The sequence below is a fragment of the Sciurus vulgaris genome (assembly GCF_902686455.1).
Source record: "Sciurus vulgaris genome assembly, chromosome: 3".
NCBI lineage: Eukaryota > Metazoa > Chordata > Mammalia > Rodentia > Sciuridae > Sciurus > Sciurus vulgaris.
Genome location: NC_136463.1, coordinates 34,935,688 through 34,954,955, shown reverse-complemented (window position 1 = coordinate 34,954,955; position 19,268 = coordinate 34,935,688). Strand labels below are relative to the sequence as shown.

Genomic DNA, 19,268 nt, shown 5'->3' with positions numbered 1-19,268 from the left:
TTCATCTGCTATATTGGGGGCAGTAAATGAAGAGGGATGGAGGTCACGACATCATCTAGGGGGCTTCTGGAGTAGAGAGTCAGCAAGAATTAATGGTACAGCAGAGCAAGGTGGGCATAATGAAGACCTTGAGTGAAGGTGAAAGCCTGGAGGTATGGAACCTCAGGCCATTTACCATTTTGTTGGAGGAAATTTTCTAAGTCTTGGAGGATTTTGGGGTCAAAGTTTCCGAATTCTGAATTCAGACATTGACTTAGTGTAGTTTAGATTGTGACCATATCTGTGTACTGAGGCTAATCAGGTGTTTACTTTTGAGATCAGATTAGAAGTGAACAATCTTAAAATTTTTAATGAGACAACGTAGGAGTTCCATGGGATGGGGCCCCCATGTTGGAGAGGTTTGACCCAGGTGGTGGTCAAAATCTGAGTCCCTTGATATCTTCTGTGACCAGAGTTCCACTAGAGAATGAGATGGTGTCTCCTCCTGCAATCCCATTGGTGTAGAAACCCCAGGGTCTGGATGAACCAAATGGTGAGGGTGTCAGGCAGGATGCCTTTGTGAGAGAGTGGAAGAGATCTTACTTCAAATAATGAGAAGGCCAGTGTTCCATGTGGGAATAAAATGGCAAAAAGCCACCTGTGATTCAACGGTCTGAATACATGAGAGAAGGTACATGAGAGAAGGAAGAAATAGGAGAGGATATAGGGTTAGGAGGATGCCACCAACACCAAGAACAGGCCCAATACAGGTCCTTGCTCCATGCACGTGGCAGTAAGTTAGCAAAATGCTAGCCCAGGATTGGGGTTGATTTTGGGTTGTGTACTGGCCATCCTTGAGGTATGGTGGACTTGGAGAGCATGAAGGACTGCCATCTATCAGGAGGAAAGGAATGGAAGGGAAATGAGAAAAGATGGTAATGGTAGAGGTTCATCAGGATAGGGAGGAGGTAGAGAGACCCAAACCTTGCCCTGGGTTTCTGCGCTAAATGAAAGAGAATACAAAAAGAAAAAGGGAGTCAGACCTCAATGGATCAGTGATGTTTTATTAACCAACTAAAGCGCATATTTTCAAGGGGAAAATGGCACCTGGCTACAACAAGGGTCTGCATTCTATAAGGTTTAGTAGGGCCACATCATGGGAGGAGTGTGTCAGACAATTTGGGTGGGCTTGCTTTTAGCAGGTAGGGAAACTTTGGCAGATGAGTGAAATTGAAAAGGCAGTCCTCAGTCCTTCCCTGCACAGTGGTTCTAAGTTTCCACCTCCTTCAGGGATGAGCAGAAAAAATATGTACTCAAACAGCCAGATGAAAAAAAAAGATGTTATATATACAGGAACAAAAGAATGAAATCAGGCCTGAGGATGTGGCTCAGTGGTACAGCACTTGTTTAATGTGTGCAAGGTCCTGGATTTGGTCCCCACCACTGGGGTGGTGGGAGAAAAAGGATGAAATTAGTTGGGTGTGATGACACACGCCTGTAATCCCAGTGACTCAGTAGAATCAGGCATGACCCCTGCAAGTTAGAGACCAGTCTCAGCAATTTAGCAAAACTCTAAGGACTTAGAACCTGTCTGAAAATAAACTTAAAGGGCTGAGGATGTGGTTCAGTGTTTAAGTCACCCTGTTTTAAATCTCCAGCACCTCCTCCCCCAAAAAAGAGATTGAAATGAAATCAGATTTCTCACTTGAAACAAAGCGAAATGGTAATACTGCAATATCTTAGAAGGACTGAAAGAAAAAATCTTATCAACCTAGCTTTCTGTACCTACCAAAAATATCTTTAAAAAAAATAAAAGTGAAACAAAGACATTTGCAGACATTTGCAGACCTGGACTATAAGAAATGTTACAGCACATGCTTCAGGTAGAAGGGGGAAGATGCGAGTTGGCTATCTAAATTTGAATCTTAAAGAGAGGGAAGGGGAGGGACAGGAAGAGAAGAGTACCAGAAACAAAGTATATGAGTAAATTTAAATTTTTTTTAAATTAAAATAACACTGAAAGAATATTGATGCATTTGGAATTTGTTGAAATAAATGCATGACAACAATAAGATAAAGTTTAAAATTGGGTGCACAGACATATAATTTAAGAGTGTGACATTATGATTGCTAGTGGTATAAATGAAAGCTAAACTGTAATCAGTTAAAGATATATACCTTTGTATTAGTTTCCTTTATGTGCTAAAATAAAGAGGCCACAAACTCAGTGTTGTAAAACAACAGAAATTTATTCTCACAGTCCTGGAATTCAGAAATCTGTAACCTGTTGATGAACCAAAATCAAGTTTTTCAGTACCATTGTGTTTGTTCCAGAGGATCTAGGGGTGAACTCATTCCCCACCTTTTCTACTGTCTGGTGACTGCCAGCATTCCTTGGCTTGTGGCCTTACCAGTCCAATATCTGTCTCTATGGTTACATTGCCTTGTCTTTTCTGGTCTCATGTCATATTTTCCTCTGCTTTCCTATAAGGACACCTATTACATTTAGATTTCACCTGTGTAATTCAGGATTATATCCTCAGTCTCATAATTTTTAGCTTCATGCAGTAACATGCCCTCTTATTTGCCATAGAAGATAGTGTTCACAGGTTTTGGAAATTAGGATATGGATATCTTATGGGGGAAGAGAGGTATTACTAGTCACAACTGAGAACTACTAAGTAACAGTACAACTATAATTCAACACTAAAAAAGAAAAAGTATTTCTGACTGAAATTCATTATTTCACTGAAAGTGAAAACACATTATTCCAGAATTTGTAGTATGTTACTGAGGAAATAGGTAGGTGGAAATTTATAGCACTAAATACCTATAAATGAAGAGTAGAAAGGTCTTAAATCAATAACCTCCACTTTTGCATTGTGAACCAGGAAAAAAAAAGTTAAATGCAGAGTAAGCAAAAGAAAGGACATAAAGATGAAAGCAGAATCCAGTGAAATAAAAAAACCACAAAAGCAATAATCATTGAAATCAAAAGACAATTTGAGAGCTAATGCTACATGACTTAAATTATTAAATAATTGAATTATTAAAGAATTGTAATTAAGTCCTAGTAACTCAGAACATCATGGTATTAGCATGAGGATAGGCAAAATTGATCAGTGGAATATAATAGAGTCCTGAAGTAAATCCGCACAGCCAACTGATTTTTTTGAAAGATACAAAGGCAATGCCATGGAGAAAGGATAATAATCTTCAGATAGTGCTTAAATATTTCAGAATCCCTGCACACACACACAGGGAATGAACTTGGAGTCCCTCATGCTATATATAATACTTAACTCAAAGTTGACCATAATTTAAATAATAAAACTGCTTAGTTTGATGCTGATGGATTCAACCCAGGGACTTTGTGCACATTGCACTATCCCACTGAAATAAGGCCCCCAACCCCTACTTCAGGAATTTAAAATTCACATTATCTTAGAAATGGTAGTAATTTACTATCATTGATAGTAGTATTGAAGATTAAGTGTTTGAAAAAGATTGGAATTTGTGCATTTAATAGATATTATCCAAAAACCTTCATGGTACTATTCTTTTCTGATGAAAATGGATATAATTTGTTTTTCACTTAACATTTCAGTAACCCAAGAAAAGTGTTCTGAAGGCTTTTTCATTAAATATTGAAATGTCATTCAATTATTGAGTTCAGGGTTTAACTTTGAGCTAACTGAAATTGTGTATAATAGTCCAGTAGATTTTAATATCAGAACTCTACAGAATTGCTTGTATAATTTCATTCTATTTAAATATCTTTATAAAGGTGTGTGTTAGCATACATATACATGTAGAATTTCTGGGGAGATTTGTATGTGAGTGACATCCTGGGGTTGATTTTTAAGAGTGAGGAATTACTTGCTTTATAGAGGGGAATTTCTCTGAGTTGTTCTAGGAAATAGTTTGATAGAAGGAAAGAATTCAGGTTGTAACATTCAATTGTTAGGTTTTAGTTTTATCTAATTTTGGAGTTGAGATGATATGTACTTGGATTTATTGCCATATAAGAAATGTTCAGTCTTTCTCTTGTCATGACTTAAAAGAACTAATGAAAAGACTGTTTTGCTTAAACATGGTATGCCTTTTCTTACAAAGCATATGATTTTTTAGAATTTGTTTTATATCAGTTTTAAGCTTTTATCTGTACTTGAATCTAGACACATTTGATCATTTTCTTTAATATCTCTTCTCCCAGATTTTCAGTATTCTTGATTGTTTTTGTTTCCAGTTTTCACGTTATTCATTTTAAAAGTAGATATAAAAATTCTGTTTTTTGAAATGAAATTGACAGTTAATTATTATTAATAACTTTCCCCATGTATACTTATTTTTCATTAGAAAATTTGATAGCCTTGAATTATTGGATGCATAATTTAATTTATTATAACTTGTTTTGGGAAAGTGTAGAAAAGTATTTTTTAAAATTTATTTTTATTGTAAACAAATGGGATACATGTTTCTGTTTGTACATGGAGTAACAGCATACCATTTGCGTAATCATACATTTACATATGGTAATGATGTTTGATTCATTCTGTTATTGTTTCCTTCCCTCCCACCCCTCTTTTCCCTCTATACAGTCCCTCCTTCCTCCATTCTTGCCCCCCTCCTACTCCCCATTATGTGTCATCATTCACTTATCAGTGAGATCATTCGTCCTTTGGTTTTTTGAGATTGGCTTATCTCACTAGTATGGTCTCCAATTTCATCCATTTACCTGCAAATGCCATAATTTTATTATTCTTTATGGCTGAGAAATATTCCATTGTATATATATATATACCACAGTTTCTTTATCCATTCATCAATTGAAGGACATCTAAGTTGGTTCCACAGTCTGGCTATTGTGAATTGAACAGCTATGAACATTGATGTGGCTGTATCTCTGTAGTATGCTGATTTTAAGTCCTTTGGGTATAGGCCAAGGAGTGGGATAGCTGGGTCAAATGGTGGGTCCATTCCAAGTTTTCTAAGGAATCTCCACACTGCTTTCCAGAGTGGCTGCACTAATTTGCAGCCCCACCAGCAATGTATGAGTGTACCTTTTTCCCCACATCCTCTCCAACCCCTATTGTTGCTTGTATTCTTGATAATCACCATTCTAATTGGGGTGAGATGGAATCTTAGTGTAGTTTTGATTTGTATTTCTCTTATTACTAAAGATATTGAACATTTTTTCATATGTGTGTTGATTAGGATAGGGAGGAGGTAGAGAGACCCAAACCTTGCCCTGGGTTTCCGCGCTAAATGAAAGCAAATGAAGCATCTGTTCATATCCTTAGTCCATTTGTTGATTGGGTTATTTGTATTCTTGGTGTAGAATTTTTTGAGTTCGTTATATATTCTGGAAATTAGTGCTCAATCTGAAGTATGAGTGGCAAAGATATTCTCCCACTCTGTAGGCTCTCTCTTCACATTGCTGATAGTTGCCTTTATTGAGAGAAAGCTTTTTAGTTTGAATCTATCCCAGTTGTTGATTCTTGCTTTTATTTCTTGTGCAATGGGAGTCCTGTTAAGGAAGTCTGATCCTAAGCCGACATGTTGAAGATTTGGACCTACTTTTTCTTCTATAAGATGCAAGGTCTCTGGTCTGATTCCAAGGTCCTTGATCCATGGTGAGTTGATTTTTGTGCGGGGTGAGAGATAGGGGTTTAGTTTCATTCTGTTGCATATGGATTTCCAGTTTTCCCAGCACCATTTGTTGAAGAGGCTTTTTCTCCATTGCATATTTTTGGCCCCTTTGTCTAGTATGAGAAAATTGTATTTATTTGGGTTTGTGTCCATGTCCTCTATTCTGTACCATTGATCTGCCTGTCTATTTTGGTACCAATACCATGCCGTTTTTATTACTATCACTTTGTAGTATAGTTGAAGTTCTGGTATTGCGATACCCCCTGTTTCATTCTTCCTGCTAAGGATTGCTTTAGCTATTCTGGGTTTCTTATTCTTCCCGATGAATTTCATGATTGCTTGCTCTATTTCTGTAAGGTTCGTCATTGGGATTTTAATTAGAATTGAATTAAATTTAATTGAATTGATGGAATTGAATTGAATTGAATCTGTATATCACTTTTGGTAGTATGGCCATTTTGACAATATTAATTCTGCCTATCCAAGAACATGGGAGATATTTCCATCTTCTAAGGTCTTCCTCAATTTCTTTCTTCAGTGTTTTGTAGTTTTCATTGTAGAGATCTTTTACCTCTTCGGTTAGATTGATGCCCAAGTATTTTATTTTTTTTGAGGCTCTTGCAAGTGGAGTTGTTGTCCTCATTTCCCTTTCAGCTGTTTCGTTGCTTGTGTATAAAAATGCTTTAGATTTATGTGTGTTGATTTTATAGCCTGCTATTTTTCTGAATTCATTGATGAGATCTAGAAGTTTTCTGGAGGAGTTTTTTGGATCCTCTAAATATAGAATCATGTCATCAGCAAATAGTGACAGCTTAAGTTCCTCTTTTCCTATTCGTATCCCTTTAATTTCTTTAGTCTGCCCAATTGCTCTGGCTAGAGTTTCGAGGACAATGTTGAATAGAAGTGGTGAAAGAGGACGTTCCGGGCTGGGGAGATAGCTCAGCTGGTAGAGTGCTTGCCTTGCAAGCACAAGGCCCTGAGTTCGATCCCCGGTACCACAAAAAAAAAAAAAAAAAAAAAAAAAGATGACATCCCTGTCTTGTTCCCATTTTTAAAGGGAATGGTTTCACATTTTCCTCCATTAAGAATGATGTTGGCCATGGGCTTAGCACAAATAGCCTTTATAATGTTCAGTTATGTTCCTACTATCCCTATTTTTTCTGTTTTCAGCATGAAGGGGTGTTGTATTTTGTCTAACTTTTTTCCGCATCAATTGAAATAACCATATGATTTTTATCCTTAAGTCTATTGACATGATGGATTACGTTTATTGTTTTACGGATGTTAAACCATCCTTGCATTCCAGGGATGAACCCCACTTGATCGTGGTGCATGATTTTCTTAATATGTTTTTGGATACGGTTTGCCAATATTTTGTTAAGGATCTTAGCATCTATATTCATCAAGGATATTGGTCTAAAAATTTCTTTCCTTGATGTGTCTTTTCCTGGTTTGCGTATGAGGGTGATATTAGCTTCATAGAATGAGTTTGGTAAGGTACCCTCCTTTTCTATTTCCTGGAATACTTTGAGAAGTATCGGAATGAGTTCTTCTTTGAAGGTCTTGTAGAACTCGGCTGAGAATCCATCTGGTCCTCGGCTTTTCTTGGATGGTAGATTTTTAATGGCTTCTTCTATTTAATTGCTTGATATTGATCTGTTTAAATTGTGTATGTCCTCCTGGTTCAGTTTGGGAATGGGAAGAGCATATGTCTCTAGAAATTTGTCAATGTCTTTGGTAGATTCTATTTTGTTGGAATACAGATTTTCAAAGTAGCTTCTCATTATGTTCTGTATCTCAGTGGTGTCTGTTGTGATATTTCCTTTTGCATCATGTATTTTAGTAATTTGAGTCTTCTCTCTCCTTCTCTTTGTTAGTGTGGCTAAGGGTTTGCCTATTTTGTTTACTTTCTCAAAGAACCAACTTTTTGTTTTGTCAATTTTTTGAATTGTTTCTTTTGTTTCAGTTTCATTGATTTCAGCTCTGAGTTTTATTATTTCCTGTCTTCTACTACTTTTGCAGTTAATTCTGTTCTTCTTTTCCTAGGGCTTTGAGCTGTAATGTTAGATCATTTAGTTGTTGACTTTTCATTCTTTTCTGGAATGTGCTCCATGCAATGAATTTTTCTCTTAGTACCGCTTTCATAGTGTCCCAAAGATTTCGATATGTCGTCGTTCTCATTTAACACTAAGAATTTTTTTCATCTCCTCCCTGATGTTTTTTGTTATCCATGTTTCATTCAATAGCATATTATTTAGTCTCCAGGTATTGGAGTAATTTCTGTTTTTTATGTTTTCATTGATTTCTATTCTCAGTCCATTATGATCTGATAGAACACAAGGCAGTATCTCTATTTTTTTGCATTTCCTAAGGGCTGCTTTGTGGCATAACATATGGTCTATTTTCGAGAAGTTTCATGTGCTGCTGAGAAGAAAGTGAATCTGCTCGTTGATGGATGGAACATTCTATATATGTCTATTAAGTCTAGGTTATTGATTTTGTTACTGAGTTCTATGGTTTCTTTGGTTGGTTTTTGTTTGGAAGATCTATCTACTGGTTACAGCAGTGCGTTAAAGTTACCCAGAATTATTGTGTTGTGGTCTATGTGATTCTTGAAATTGAGAAGGATTTGTTTGATGTACAGGGATGCACCATTGTTTGGGGCATAAATATTTACTATCGTTATGTCTTCCTGATTTATGGTTCCCTTAAGCAGTATGAAATGTCCTTCTTTATCCCTTCTGACTAACTTTGGCTTGACGTCCACTTTATCTGATAAAAGGATGGAAACCCCTGCTTTTTTACTGAGTCCATGTGCGTGGTAAGTTTTTTCCCATCCTTTCATCTTTAGTCTGTGGATGTCTTTTTCTATGAGATGAGTCTCTTGCAGGCAGCATATTGTTGGGTTTTCTTTTTAATCCATTCTGCCAGTCTTTATGTCTTTTGATTGATGAGTTTAGGCCATTAACGTTCAGGGTTATTATTGAGAAATGATTTGTATTCCCAGTCATTTGGCTTATTTTTGGTTTTTAATTTGTCTTGGTTTCTCCTTTGAGTGTTTTTTCTCTAAGGTAGTTCCTCCCTTTGCTGATCCCCGTTGTTGTTTTTCATTTCCTCCTCATGGAATATTTTGTTGAGAACATTCTGTAGCGCAGCCTTTCTATTTGTAAATTCTTTTAACTTTTTTTTTTTATCATGGAAGGATTTTATTTCATCTTCTAATCTGAAGGTTAGTTTTGCTGGGTATAGGATTCTTGGTTGGCAACCATGTTCTTTCAGAGCTTGAAATATGTTGTTCCAGGCCCTTCTAGCTTTTAGAGTCTGGGTTGAGAAGTCGGCTGCTATCCGTATTGGTCTCCCCCTATATGTAATCTGATGCTTTTCTCTTGAGGCCTTCAAAATCCTATCTTTATTTTGAATGTTAGGCACTTTCATTATAATGTGCCTTGGTGTGGACCTGTTGTGATTCTGTGCATTTGGTGTTCTGTAAGCCTCTTGTATTTGATTTTCCATTTCATTCTTCAGGTTTGGGAAATTTTCTGATATTATTTCATTGAATAGGTTGTTCATTCCTTTGATTTGTATCTCTGTGCCTTCCTCAATCCCAATAATTCTTAAATTTGATCTTTTCATGATGTCCCATAGTTCTTGGAGATTCTGTTCATGATTTCTTATCTTCTCTGTTTGGGGAACTTTATTTTCAAGATTAAATATTTTGTCTTCATTGTCTGAGGTTCTGTATTCCAAGTGGTCTAGTCTTTTGGTGATGCTTTCTTGAGTTTTTTATTTGGTTTATTGTTTCCTTCATTTCACGGATTTCTGTTTGGTTGTTTTTGAGAATCTCTATCTCTTTGTTGAAATGATATTTTGCTTCCTGCAGTTGCTCTTTCAACTTACTGGTATTATCATTCATTGCCTGCATTTGCTCTTATCTCATCCTTTGCTTCACTAATCATCTTAATCATGTATAATCTGAAGTCCTTTTCTGACATTTCTTCTAACATACTGTCATTGGATTCTATTAATATAGAATCTAGATTTGTTTGGATTATTTTCTTACCTTGTTTTTTCATGTTATTCATGTATCTTCCCCTCTAGCAGTGCAGATCTGGGGTATTGCAGATTTCCCCCTACAGGCTTATAGTGGCCCTATAGGTTTCCAAAACCCTTTCTTTAAGGGAGATCAATATTAGCAGTGCCCAATTCAGACACTATGCAGAACTAGACCAAATAGCCCCTATGAGGACAATAACAAAATTGTCATAATAAACAGAATGAGTTCAAATATTATCTTTAGTAAAACAAACAGATTTGCAATAAGGTCCGCAGTTTCAAATGGAGGACAAAGAGAATGCAGAGGGATGTAGAACGTGGCTGTTAATGGGATAAGAAGAGAGTATACAGAAGTTCTAGATAATAGAAAGGGTGAGAGTGTAATCAAAAGAAATCGGATGTTAGCATGGAAAAAAGGGAGAAAGAGACTCTGAGGGAACAGGTAAACAAAAGGAAAAGAGAGCAAGAAAAGTAAAGAAATAAAAACTTAAATTTTTTCAATAAGGAGAAAAAAGAAAATCTACAGTATAACAGTCATACAGTAATGAAACCTCCCAGAGTTCAGTAGACTGATGCATGAGAGGTACCTGACAATGAGCTTCATACCTCCAGCAGGCGTCTCAGGATGGGTTTTGCCCCACCTAAAGATCAGAGCTAAGGCTTCCAGGATTATCCGAAAATCGCCTCTCTAGCTTTGAAATGTGTTGGCAAATGGGGAGCTGCAGCTCAGGGTGTGGCTGTGGTCAGCAGGAGGTCCTGAAGGTGGGATGCAGTTGGTCAGGGAGGGGTCCTGGAGGTCTGGTGTGTTTGGTGTGGTTGTGGGATCCTGGAGGCCGGGTGCAATCAGTCGGTTTGGGGTCTCATTGATAACGCGCAGTCAGTTGGTCTGGGGGTCCTAGTGGCACGGAGCAGTCAGTTGATGTGAGGGCCCCAGAGGCAGGGAGTGATCAGTCGGGGTGAGGAATCCTGGAGATGGGGCTCTGTCAGTCCACCAGGAGTCCTTTGGGGCCTGGCCGTTGTCTCAAAATGGCAGCAGCCTCGTGTAATCAAACCTGCAGGTTCTGTGACAGTGAACTTCTAGGCAACAGCAGGCAGCTGATGCTCCACTGGTGGTCTGCAATCGGTTTGCTGACTGTTGTGGGATGATCAGGAGGTGAACCTTGTGCATTGGATGATGGATAGGTGTAAAGCAGGCGATGGACAGGTGAGAAGCAGAAAAATGGCGGATGATAGGCGCCTGACAGTGAGCAATCTGCACTCAAAAAAGGCGTCGATATGCTGGCATACTGCAGGTGATCACTGCAGACAAATGGGGTAGACAGCAGGGGATTGATAAGCAGCAAAAACTGCCTCACCAAGAAACAAATATGCTCTGCTTGAAACTGGAGTTACGGAGCGACAAGGAACGCAGTCTTCATCCAGTCTGCCATCTTGGATCTCCTCTAGAAAAATATTTTTAAATTAATTTTAAAAATCTCATGATAAACCTCAAAAGATAATAGAAAGAATATATATGGAAATATAACAAATAAATATATGAAAACATTGACAGCATTGATAAAAGCTACTTTGAAGTATTTGTTTATATAAAATTTATTATTTGGGTTGCTGGTTTATTCCTAATATATTGGTAAACTTTTTTTTTTTTTTTTTTTTTTTTTTTTTTTTTGTTGAATACTTGGGATTGAACCCAGGGTCTCACACATGCTAGGCATGTGATCTTTCACGGAGCCCCCTTGGTAAACATTTTTATGAGAAAAACAGAACTCTCAAGCCAGTCGCATTTTGGTGGCCCATTTAGTGTACTACTGTTTTTGTAAAAATCATAAAATTCTTTCTGAAAGAAGTTTTAATTGTATGTATACTTATATATACATATACATATTTATGTTGTGAAATTTTTTCTCAAATGATTAATGACAATATTTTTTACTTTATATTAATAGTCTGTTTTTCAATTTTAGATACGAATATCGTGTGGAGATGGTTCACCAGTCCTGCAATGATCCTACTAAAAATATCATTCGAGAATTTGCATCTGACTTTGAAGTTGGAGAATGTTGGGGCTATAATAGATTTTTCCGTTTGGACTTACTTGCAAATGAAGGATACTTGAATCGACAAAATGATACAGTGATTTTAAGGTAAAAGGAAATATTCGATATTGTGACTTTTATTATTGATGAAATATCAAAATTTTAAAGTCCACTTAACTAACAATACTTACCTTACTAGTTTCTTAACTATTTTATTTCAGTAGTCCTAAGTATTCCAATTGTGTAATAAATGTCATAAGCATGTTTAACATCTAGTTATTAATTCCCATGGTAAAGGAAACTATCACAGATTGAGGATTCCTAATCTAAAAATCTGGAATACTTTAAAATACAAATTTTTTTGAGTGCCAGCATCATGCCAAAAGTGGAAAATTCCACCATCTGATATCATGTGAGGAGTCACAGTCAAAATGCAGCCACAGTAAAAATATTGTATAAAATTTACTTCCGCCCATGTGTATAAGGTATAATCTGAGAACAGTAAAGGATCGGATGCCTAGTTTTTTTTCATTTGACAGGATATATTATATTCGGTGACTGCTTTTACAAACCAACTTTGTTTATTTCTTTAGAAAACAAAAAATTAAAAGTAGGAGAATAGAGGGTGTCTGGGGGTATAACTCTGTTATACTCTGACATGCCAAGGCTTGAATTCAATCCCCAAAACTATGGAATAAACAAAAAGTTGAGGGGTAGAGATGTAATGCTTGTTCATGTGTTTTTTGCTAGAAGGAACAGACTATGCAATAGCCCCATTTAATATTGGGGTAGATTCTTCTTAAAATTATTTTTTTCCTGGCACTTAAGCGTGAAACCAGGAGCACTCTACCACTGAGTTTTATATCCCCAGCCTTTTTTTTTTTTTTGAAACAGGATTTTCCTAAATTGCCCAAACTCCCCCTTGAGTTTGCAATCCTCCTGCCTTTAGCCTCCAGAGTTTCTGGGATTACAGGTGTGCTCCATTGCACTCAGCTTGTTGGGGATAGCTTCTGTATGTCAGAAGTTTTGAGGCATCATTACATGAAGTTATAATTTAATGATAATGAGAACTTGAGGATTTTTGTTTGGTTTTGTTTTGTTTGTTTTTGTGGTACTGGGAATTGAACCCAAGGGCTCTGTAGTACTGAACTATGCCCCGGCCCTTTTATTTTTAATGATTTTGAGACCGGGTCTCACTAAGTTTCTGATGTTAGGCTCCAACTTGAGATCCTCCTGCCTCAGTCACTTGGATTACAGGCATGCACCACTACCAAGGAAGGCCGAGAACTCGAATTTTTAAAAGAGATTTAGATGGTTGAAACTGAGAAGTTCCAGAGTGTTTAATGGTTTAGAAAGTTTTCATCAAAAGAAAATTTTCCCTAATTTCACTTATTCTGAATTTTTTGTTCCTTAACAAAAAGTTGAGTTGTCACTATGTCATCCTTTACAATTATGTCTTCTTCCTTTCTTTTCTGGGAGAATAAAGTGAAAAAAAGAATTTTTGGTGTAGAAAAAAACCATTATTTTTTGTATTTTCTTTTAGGTACTTTATTTGCGTTTTGCTTCATAATGTTTCCAAATTTTTATTCTTTTAATTATTCAGAGAAAAATAATATTTTTATTCCCTTTTTTTTGGTCCTAGGGATTAAACCTAGGTACCCTTTACCACTGAGCTACATCCCCATCCCTTTTTATTTCTTGAGACAAAATCTCAATTATTAACAGCATTGGGGATTGAACCCGGGGAACTGTCCCACTGAGCTACATTTCACAGCCCTTAAATTTTGAGACAGGGTCTTGTGAAATAGCTTAGGGTGGTGTCTAACTTGCATTTCTCTTGCCTCAGTCTTCCAAGTCGCTGGGATTATGGAAGTGTGCCACCATACCCAGCTTCACCAAGAGAAATAATTTGTTGCTCTTTTATGCTTAAATCATAGAATCACAAAATTATTCAAATATCAGTTTACCAGCCATGTGTTACAGTGATGTGGAATCTTTCTGCTGGCAATCTGTGTGAGATTTTCGGTTTTTAATGTAATTCAAACTGATCTCTAGTATTAGTTTAGGCCAGGCCTGTTTAGAACAAAGCCTTTATTTAGAGATGATAAATTAGTATAGAAACAGATTCCTGTGATGTTTAATTATCATTTACATAGCAGTGTATGTGGAGTCTATACCATGTACCTGGCACTGGGCTGATAATGCAAAAGGAATTAAACATGATTTTTGTCCTTAAGGAATACAGAATGGGTAAATAAAAACAAAATGTACTGTTTTATAAAATAATGCTGTAATAGCAATTTAAGTAAATTCCTATAGTGTTCATGGGGAGGGGATTTTAATTATCCTGTTATTCTTTGTATTCATTTAATGAAAGATTGTTCAGAATTTTTTTTTTCTTTTGATACTGGAGATTGAACCCATGCATGCTTTATATGTACGTATTAGAACTTCATATGTACTTATTAGAGAGTTATTTAAACCTTTTCTGTAACTAAATATGTGTGTGTTTATTTTATTCTTTCATTAAAAGAGGAACATTTTCCTGCTGCTTCCTTTTGTTTTAATGGCACATACAGTAAAAATAATGCAAAGCCAGTGGTGCTCAACCGCTGAACCATAGCCCTGGCCCTTTTTGTATTTTATTTTGAGACAGAGTCACTACGTTGCCTACAGCGTCACTAAGTTGCTGAGGCTGGCTTTGAACTTGTAATCCTCCTGCCTCAGTGTCCCAAACAGCTGAGATTACAGGCATGGGCCACCGCCCCAGGCTCAAAGAAAATACTTTTTAGAAGTTCTTACTAATATGTTACCCACTGCTACTATCTGGGCAGTCTCTACTTACAATGGTGGTTGCATGAATATCCTTGACTTAAATTGGATACTTGATGCAATTAGCTACTAGTTGGATTTTATACTTAGTGTTATTGACCAAGCGGGTGGTGGAAACCGGAATGGTAGTTGTGTTCACTTTCCATTCCTGTAACAAGTACCTGAGATAACTTAGAAAAGTTTTATTTTGGCTTAGTTTTGGAGGTTTCAGACCATGATCAGTTGGCCTAATTGCTTTGGTCATGTGTTGAGGTGCACATCATGGCAGAAGCATGTGGTAAAGTAAATCTGGTCATCTCATGACTAGGACATGAAAGAGAAGGATGGAGAGAGGGTTTGGAGTCCCAATATCACTATCATTGACTGCATGCCCTCAATGATGTGAACTCCTTCCAATACTGCCACTCTGGGCCAGAAGCCTTCAACATGTGAGCCTTTTGGGGGACATTTAAGATCCAAACTACAGCACTAGAGGAAGGGCTGCAAGGAGTGAGAAAGACAGACCTACAAATTGGCCTTACTTCATGGTTCTTTCTTCAAAAAAAAAAAAAAGAGAAAAATCATTACATGTATATTGCATTTTTTTCCTCTCGTGAATGCAGCCATATTTGGCTCTATAACAAAGGTAGACATTTGTTTCATTTAAGGATTTAAAAAATACAAATAAAGATACATTAAGATCTTATTTATCCAATAATATGATTTAATGTGAATTCTTGTTTTTTTTCCCTAATCTAGCTGAAATATGTTATATTGGGATATAGTGATTTTTAAATTATAAACTATCTAGAGGGGTTGAAGATAGTAGTTTAGTTACAACATGCTACTCTTTAGGGGACAGTAAATGCATCCTGGGTATCTTAAGACAGTGAGTTTTCTTGAGTGATAGGAAATACAGAGTAGCACTTAAATTGAACTTTATTTTGCTAGGGCTTGACCTAGACAATACAGGTAAGTAAGTATTGTTTCTACTTCTGCCTGTATAGTGTGGTCCTCTTCTTCCCTAATCATGATCACCATTTTATTTGAGCTATATTATTAAAATATGTGGTATTTCTAGAAACATACAGTTTGAGTTTAGTCAACTGAGTTTTTAGAACTTTTGTTGTTCTGATTTGTGCACTATTCATGTAAATGCTGAATACAAGGAGTTCTAGTTCATTTGGATTTTGGCCTTACAACATAATAAAATATTGTAGAATTTATAGTTACAGATTCAAGGCTAGACTGCTAATATTTTACTGTTGGGATTATTTTTCATGTGGAGCAATTCTTTTAAGGTTTCAGGTCCGTTCACCAACTTTTTTTCAAAAATGTCGGGATCAGCATTGGTATATCACTCAGTTGGAAGCTGCACAGACTAGTTATATCCAACAAATAAACAATCTTAAAGAGGTAAGGAAATAACATCTACTTCTGGTTTAGTGTTTCATACTGTCACTTTTGCCTGTACGTTGGAATTAGATTTTGCATATTTAATGCTTTTTATAATTTTGTAGAAAAAAAATCCAGTTATCCTGTTTCCTATCATTTTTGAGCCTCTAGGTTCTGTGCTTTCCCAGTTTGATAGCCACTAGCCACATTTGACTGTGTCAGTTTAACTTAATTAAAATTAAAGACACAGTAACTTAATTGCAGTGGCCACATTTCAAATGCCTGTGTTAGGCATTGCAAATACAGATGATTTCTTTTATTGCTTAAAGTTGTATTACATATCACTAATTGGGAAAAAATTAAAAAATAAACTAAAAAAAATAGGGACTGGGGTTGTGGCTTAGTGGTAGAGCGCTTGCCTAGCATGTGAGAGGCACTGGGTTCGATTCTTAGCACCACATAAAATAAGTAAAATGGGGGTATTATGTCCGTCCACAACTAAAAATTAAAAAAAAAAAAAAAAAGTTGTATTGCGTAGTGTTGTAGTGTTGTTCCTGTTTGAGGTAAACTCTGTTTCTCTCAGTGACAAAGGTAATTCTCCTCCACAATTTGTCTTGGATTTAAAGGATTCAAAGCTATAGAATAATTGAAAGTTGCCCCACCTTGAACTCTTAACTGTGGTTGAATGAGTTCTAAGGAAGATCCATTAATGAGTTTTTATTTTTCCATTGATAAAATCCTGTGAGGAATTTTTCTTTTCCTTGATGGGAATTTAGGATGGGGCAGGAGGTTTGGGAAATCGTTAATAGACAAGAGAGGAAAGCATGAACCCTATATACTTCTGGAGATTTTCCTGTTAAGTGTACTATTTTAAACTGATGGGACTGGCTATGTAGCTCAGTGGCAGAACACATGCTTAGTGTATGCAAGGTCTTGGGTTCAGTCAGCCCTGAGAAAAAGAAAAAATAAAAACTAACCTGTATTCACACAGTTTGTAATGATTATGTAGCTTGGAGGAGAATAAATACATTTATCTTTGCCCTAGAGTTTTATCCCCACAAACAAAAGGCAGAAGGGAGTGAAAGACTTCAAAAAATAGTTTTAGGAAATTGGGCACACCCTTGTGATCCCTATAACTTGGGAATCTGAGGCAGAAGGATTGCAAGTTCCAAGCCAGCCTTAGCAACTTAGGCCCTGTCTAAAAAAAAAAAAAAAAAAAAAAATTAATTAATGAAAAGGGTTAGGGATGTTGTTCAGTGGTTAAGTGCTGCTGGATTCAATTCCCAGTACCAAAAAAAGAGGAAAGAAAACAAAGTTTTAGGAACATCTAAATTCATTTTTAAAATTTATTCTTTTTAAATATACATGACAGTAGAGTGTATTTTGATGTATTATATATACATGGAATATAACTTCCCATACTTGTGGTTGTACATGATGTGTATTACACTGGTCGTGTATTCATATATGAACATAGGAAAGTTATGTCCAGTTCATTCTACCGTCTTTCTGATTCCCATCTCTCCTCCTTCCCTTCATTCCCCTTTGTCTAATACAGCAAACTTCTTTCTGTTCTTCCCTCCCCACTCCTTTATTGTGTGTTAGCATCTGCAAATCAAAGAGATCATTTGGTCTTTGGTGTTTGGGGATTGGCTTATATCACTTAGCATGATAGTCTCCATCCATTTATCAGCAAATGCCATAATTTCATTGTTCTTTATGGCCGAGTAATATTCCATTGTGTGTGTGTGTACATACACATCCCATTTTCTTTATCCATTCATCTGTTGAAGGGCACCTAGGTTACTTCCATAGCTTAACTGTTGCAAATTGAGTTGTTATAAACATTGAGGGGCGGTGTCACTATAGTAAGCTGATTTTAAGTCCATTAGGTATAGGCCGAGGAGTGGGATAACTGGCTCAAATGGTGGTTCCATTCCAAGTTTTCTGAGGAATCTTCATGGTGCTTTCCAGAGTGTTTGGACCAATTTGTAGTCTCATCAGCAATGTATGAGTATACCTTTTCCCATCACATCCTCACCAGCATTTACTGTTACTTGTATTCTTGATAATTCCTGTTCTGATAGGAGTGATATGAAATCTCAGTGTAGTCTTAATTTTCATTTCTTTAATGGGTAGAGATGTTGAACATCTTTTCATGTATTTCTTGACTGTGTCCTTTGCTGTGAAGAAGATTTTTAGTTTGACACTGTCCAATTGATTGATTCTTGATTTTACTTCTTGGACTTTAGGAGTCTTACTGAGGTATTTGCTTGCTAGGCTGATGTGATGGAGAATTGGGCCTAATTTTTCTTCAATTTGGCACAGAGTCTCTGGTCTAGTGCTAGATCCACTTTGAGTTAAATTTTATATAGGGTGAGAGATAGGGGTTTAATTTCATTTGGATACATATGGATTTCCAATTTCCTAGTACCATTTGTTGAAGAAGCTCTTTTCTCCAGTGTATGTTGATGGTGCCTTTATGTAGTATTAGATAACTGTATTTATGTGGGTCTATCTTGTGTATTCTGTATCATTGGTCTTCATGTCTGTTTTGGTGCCAATATCATTTTTGTAAACCATAACTACATAATATAATTCAAAGTTGGGTTTTGTGATACCTCCTGCTTCACTTCTTGCCTAGGATTGCTTTGGCTGTTCTGGGCCTCTTATTTTTCCAAATTAATTTCATGACTGCTTTTTGTATTTTATGAATTTGAACAGGAATAGCATTTAATCTGTATAACACTTTTGGTAGTGTGGCCATTTTGACAGTATTAATTCCACCTATCCAAGAACATGGATTATAGAGGTCTTTTACCTTTTTTGTTAGATTAATTCCCAAGTTTTTTTTTCTTGAGGCTATGTGAAAGGCATAGTTTTCCTTATTTCTCTTTCAGTTGATAAATCACTGGCATATAGAAGCTCAATTGATTTATGAATGTTAATTTTATATACTACTTCTTTGTCGAGTTCATATATGAGTTCTAGAAGTTTTCTGGTGGAGTTTTTTGGGCTTCTAAATATAGAATCATGTCTTTGGCAATAAGGATAGTTTGAGTTCTTCTTTTCCTATTTGTATCCCTTTAATTTCTTTTTTCTGCCTACTTGCTCTGGCTAGAGTTTCAAGGACTATGTTGAAGCGTGTCTTTTTAGAGGAAATGCCAGTTTTTAGAGGGAATGCTGTCAGTTTTTCTCCGCTTAGAATGATGTTGGCCTTGGGTATAACATATAGCTTTTGTAATGTTAAGGTATGTTCCTACAATCCCTAGTTTTTCTAATGTTTTGAACATGAGTGGATGCTGTATTTTATCAAATCCTTTTTCTGCATCTAGATTCATT

The 19,268-nt window shown here is 36.3% G+C and overlaps 1 protein-coding gene across 9 annotated transcripts in view; it reads left to right on the top strand.

The window, feature by feature from the left end:
- The window catches only part of TRIM37 (tripartite motif containing 37), a 171,021-nt gene that overhangs the window by 56,564 nt on the left and 95,189 nt on the right, over positions 1-19,268 (top strand). For all 9 annotated transcript variants that reach the window (XM_079131360.1, XM_079131359.1, XM_079131362.1 and 6 more), the window contains 2 exons: positions 11,649-11,828; positions 15,833-15,947. In XM_079131360.1, the coding sequence (XP_078987486.1) occupies positions 11,649-11,828; positions 15,833-15,947 (295 nt within the window). The remainder of the gene's footprint in view (positions 1-11,648; positions 11,829-15,832; positions 15,948-19,268) is intronic.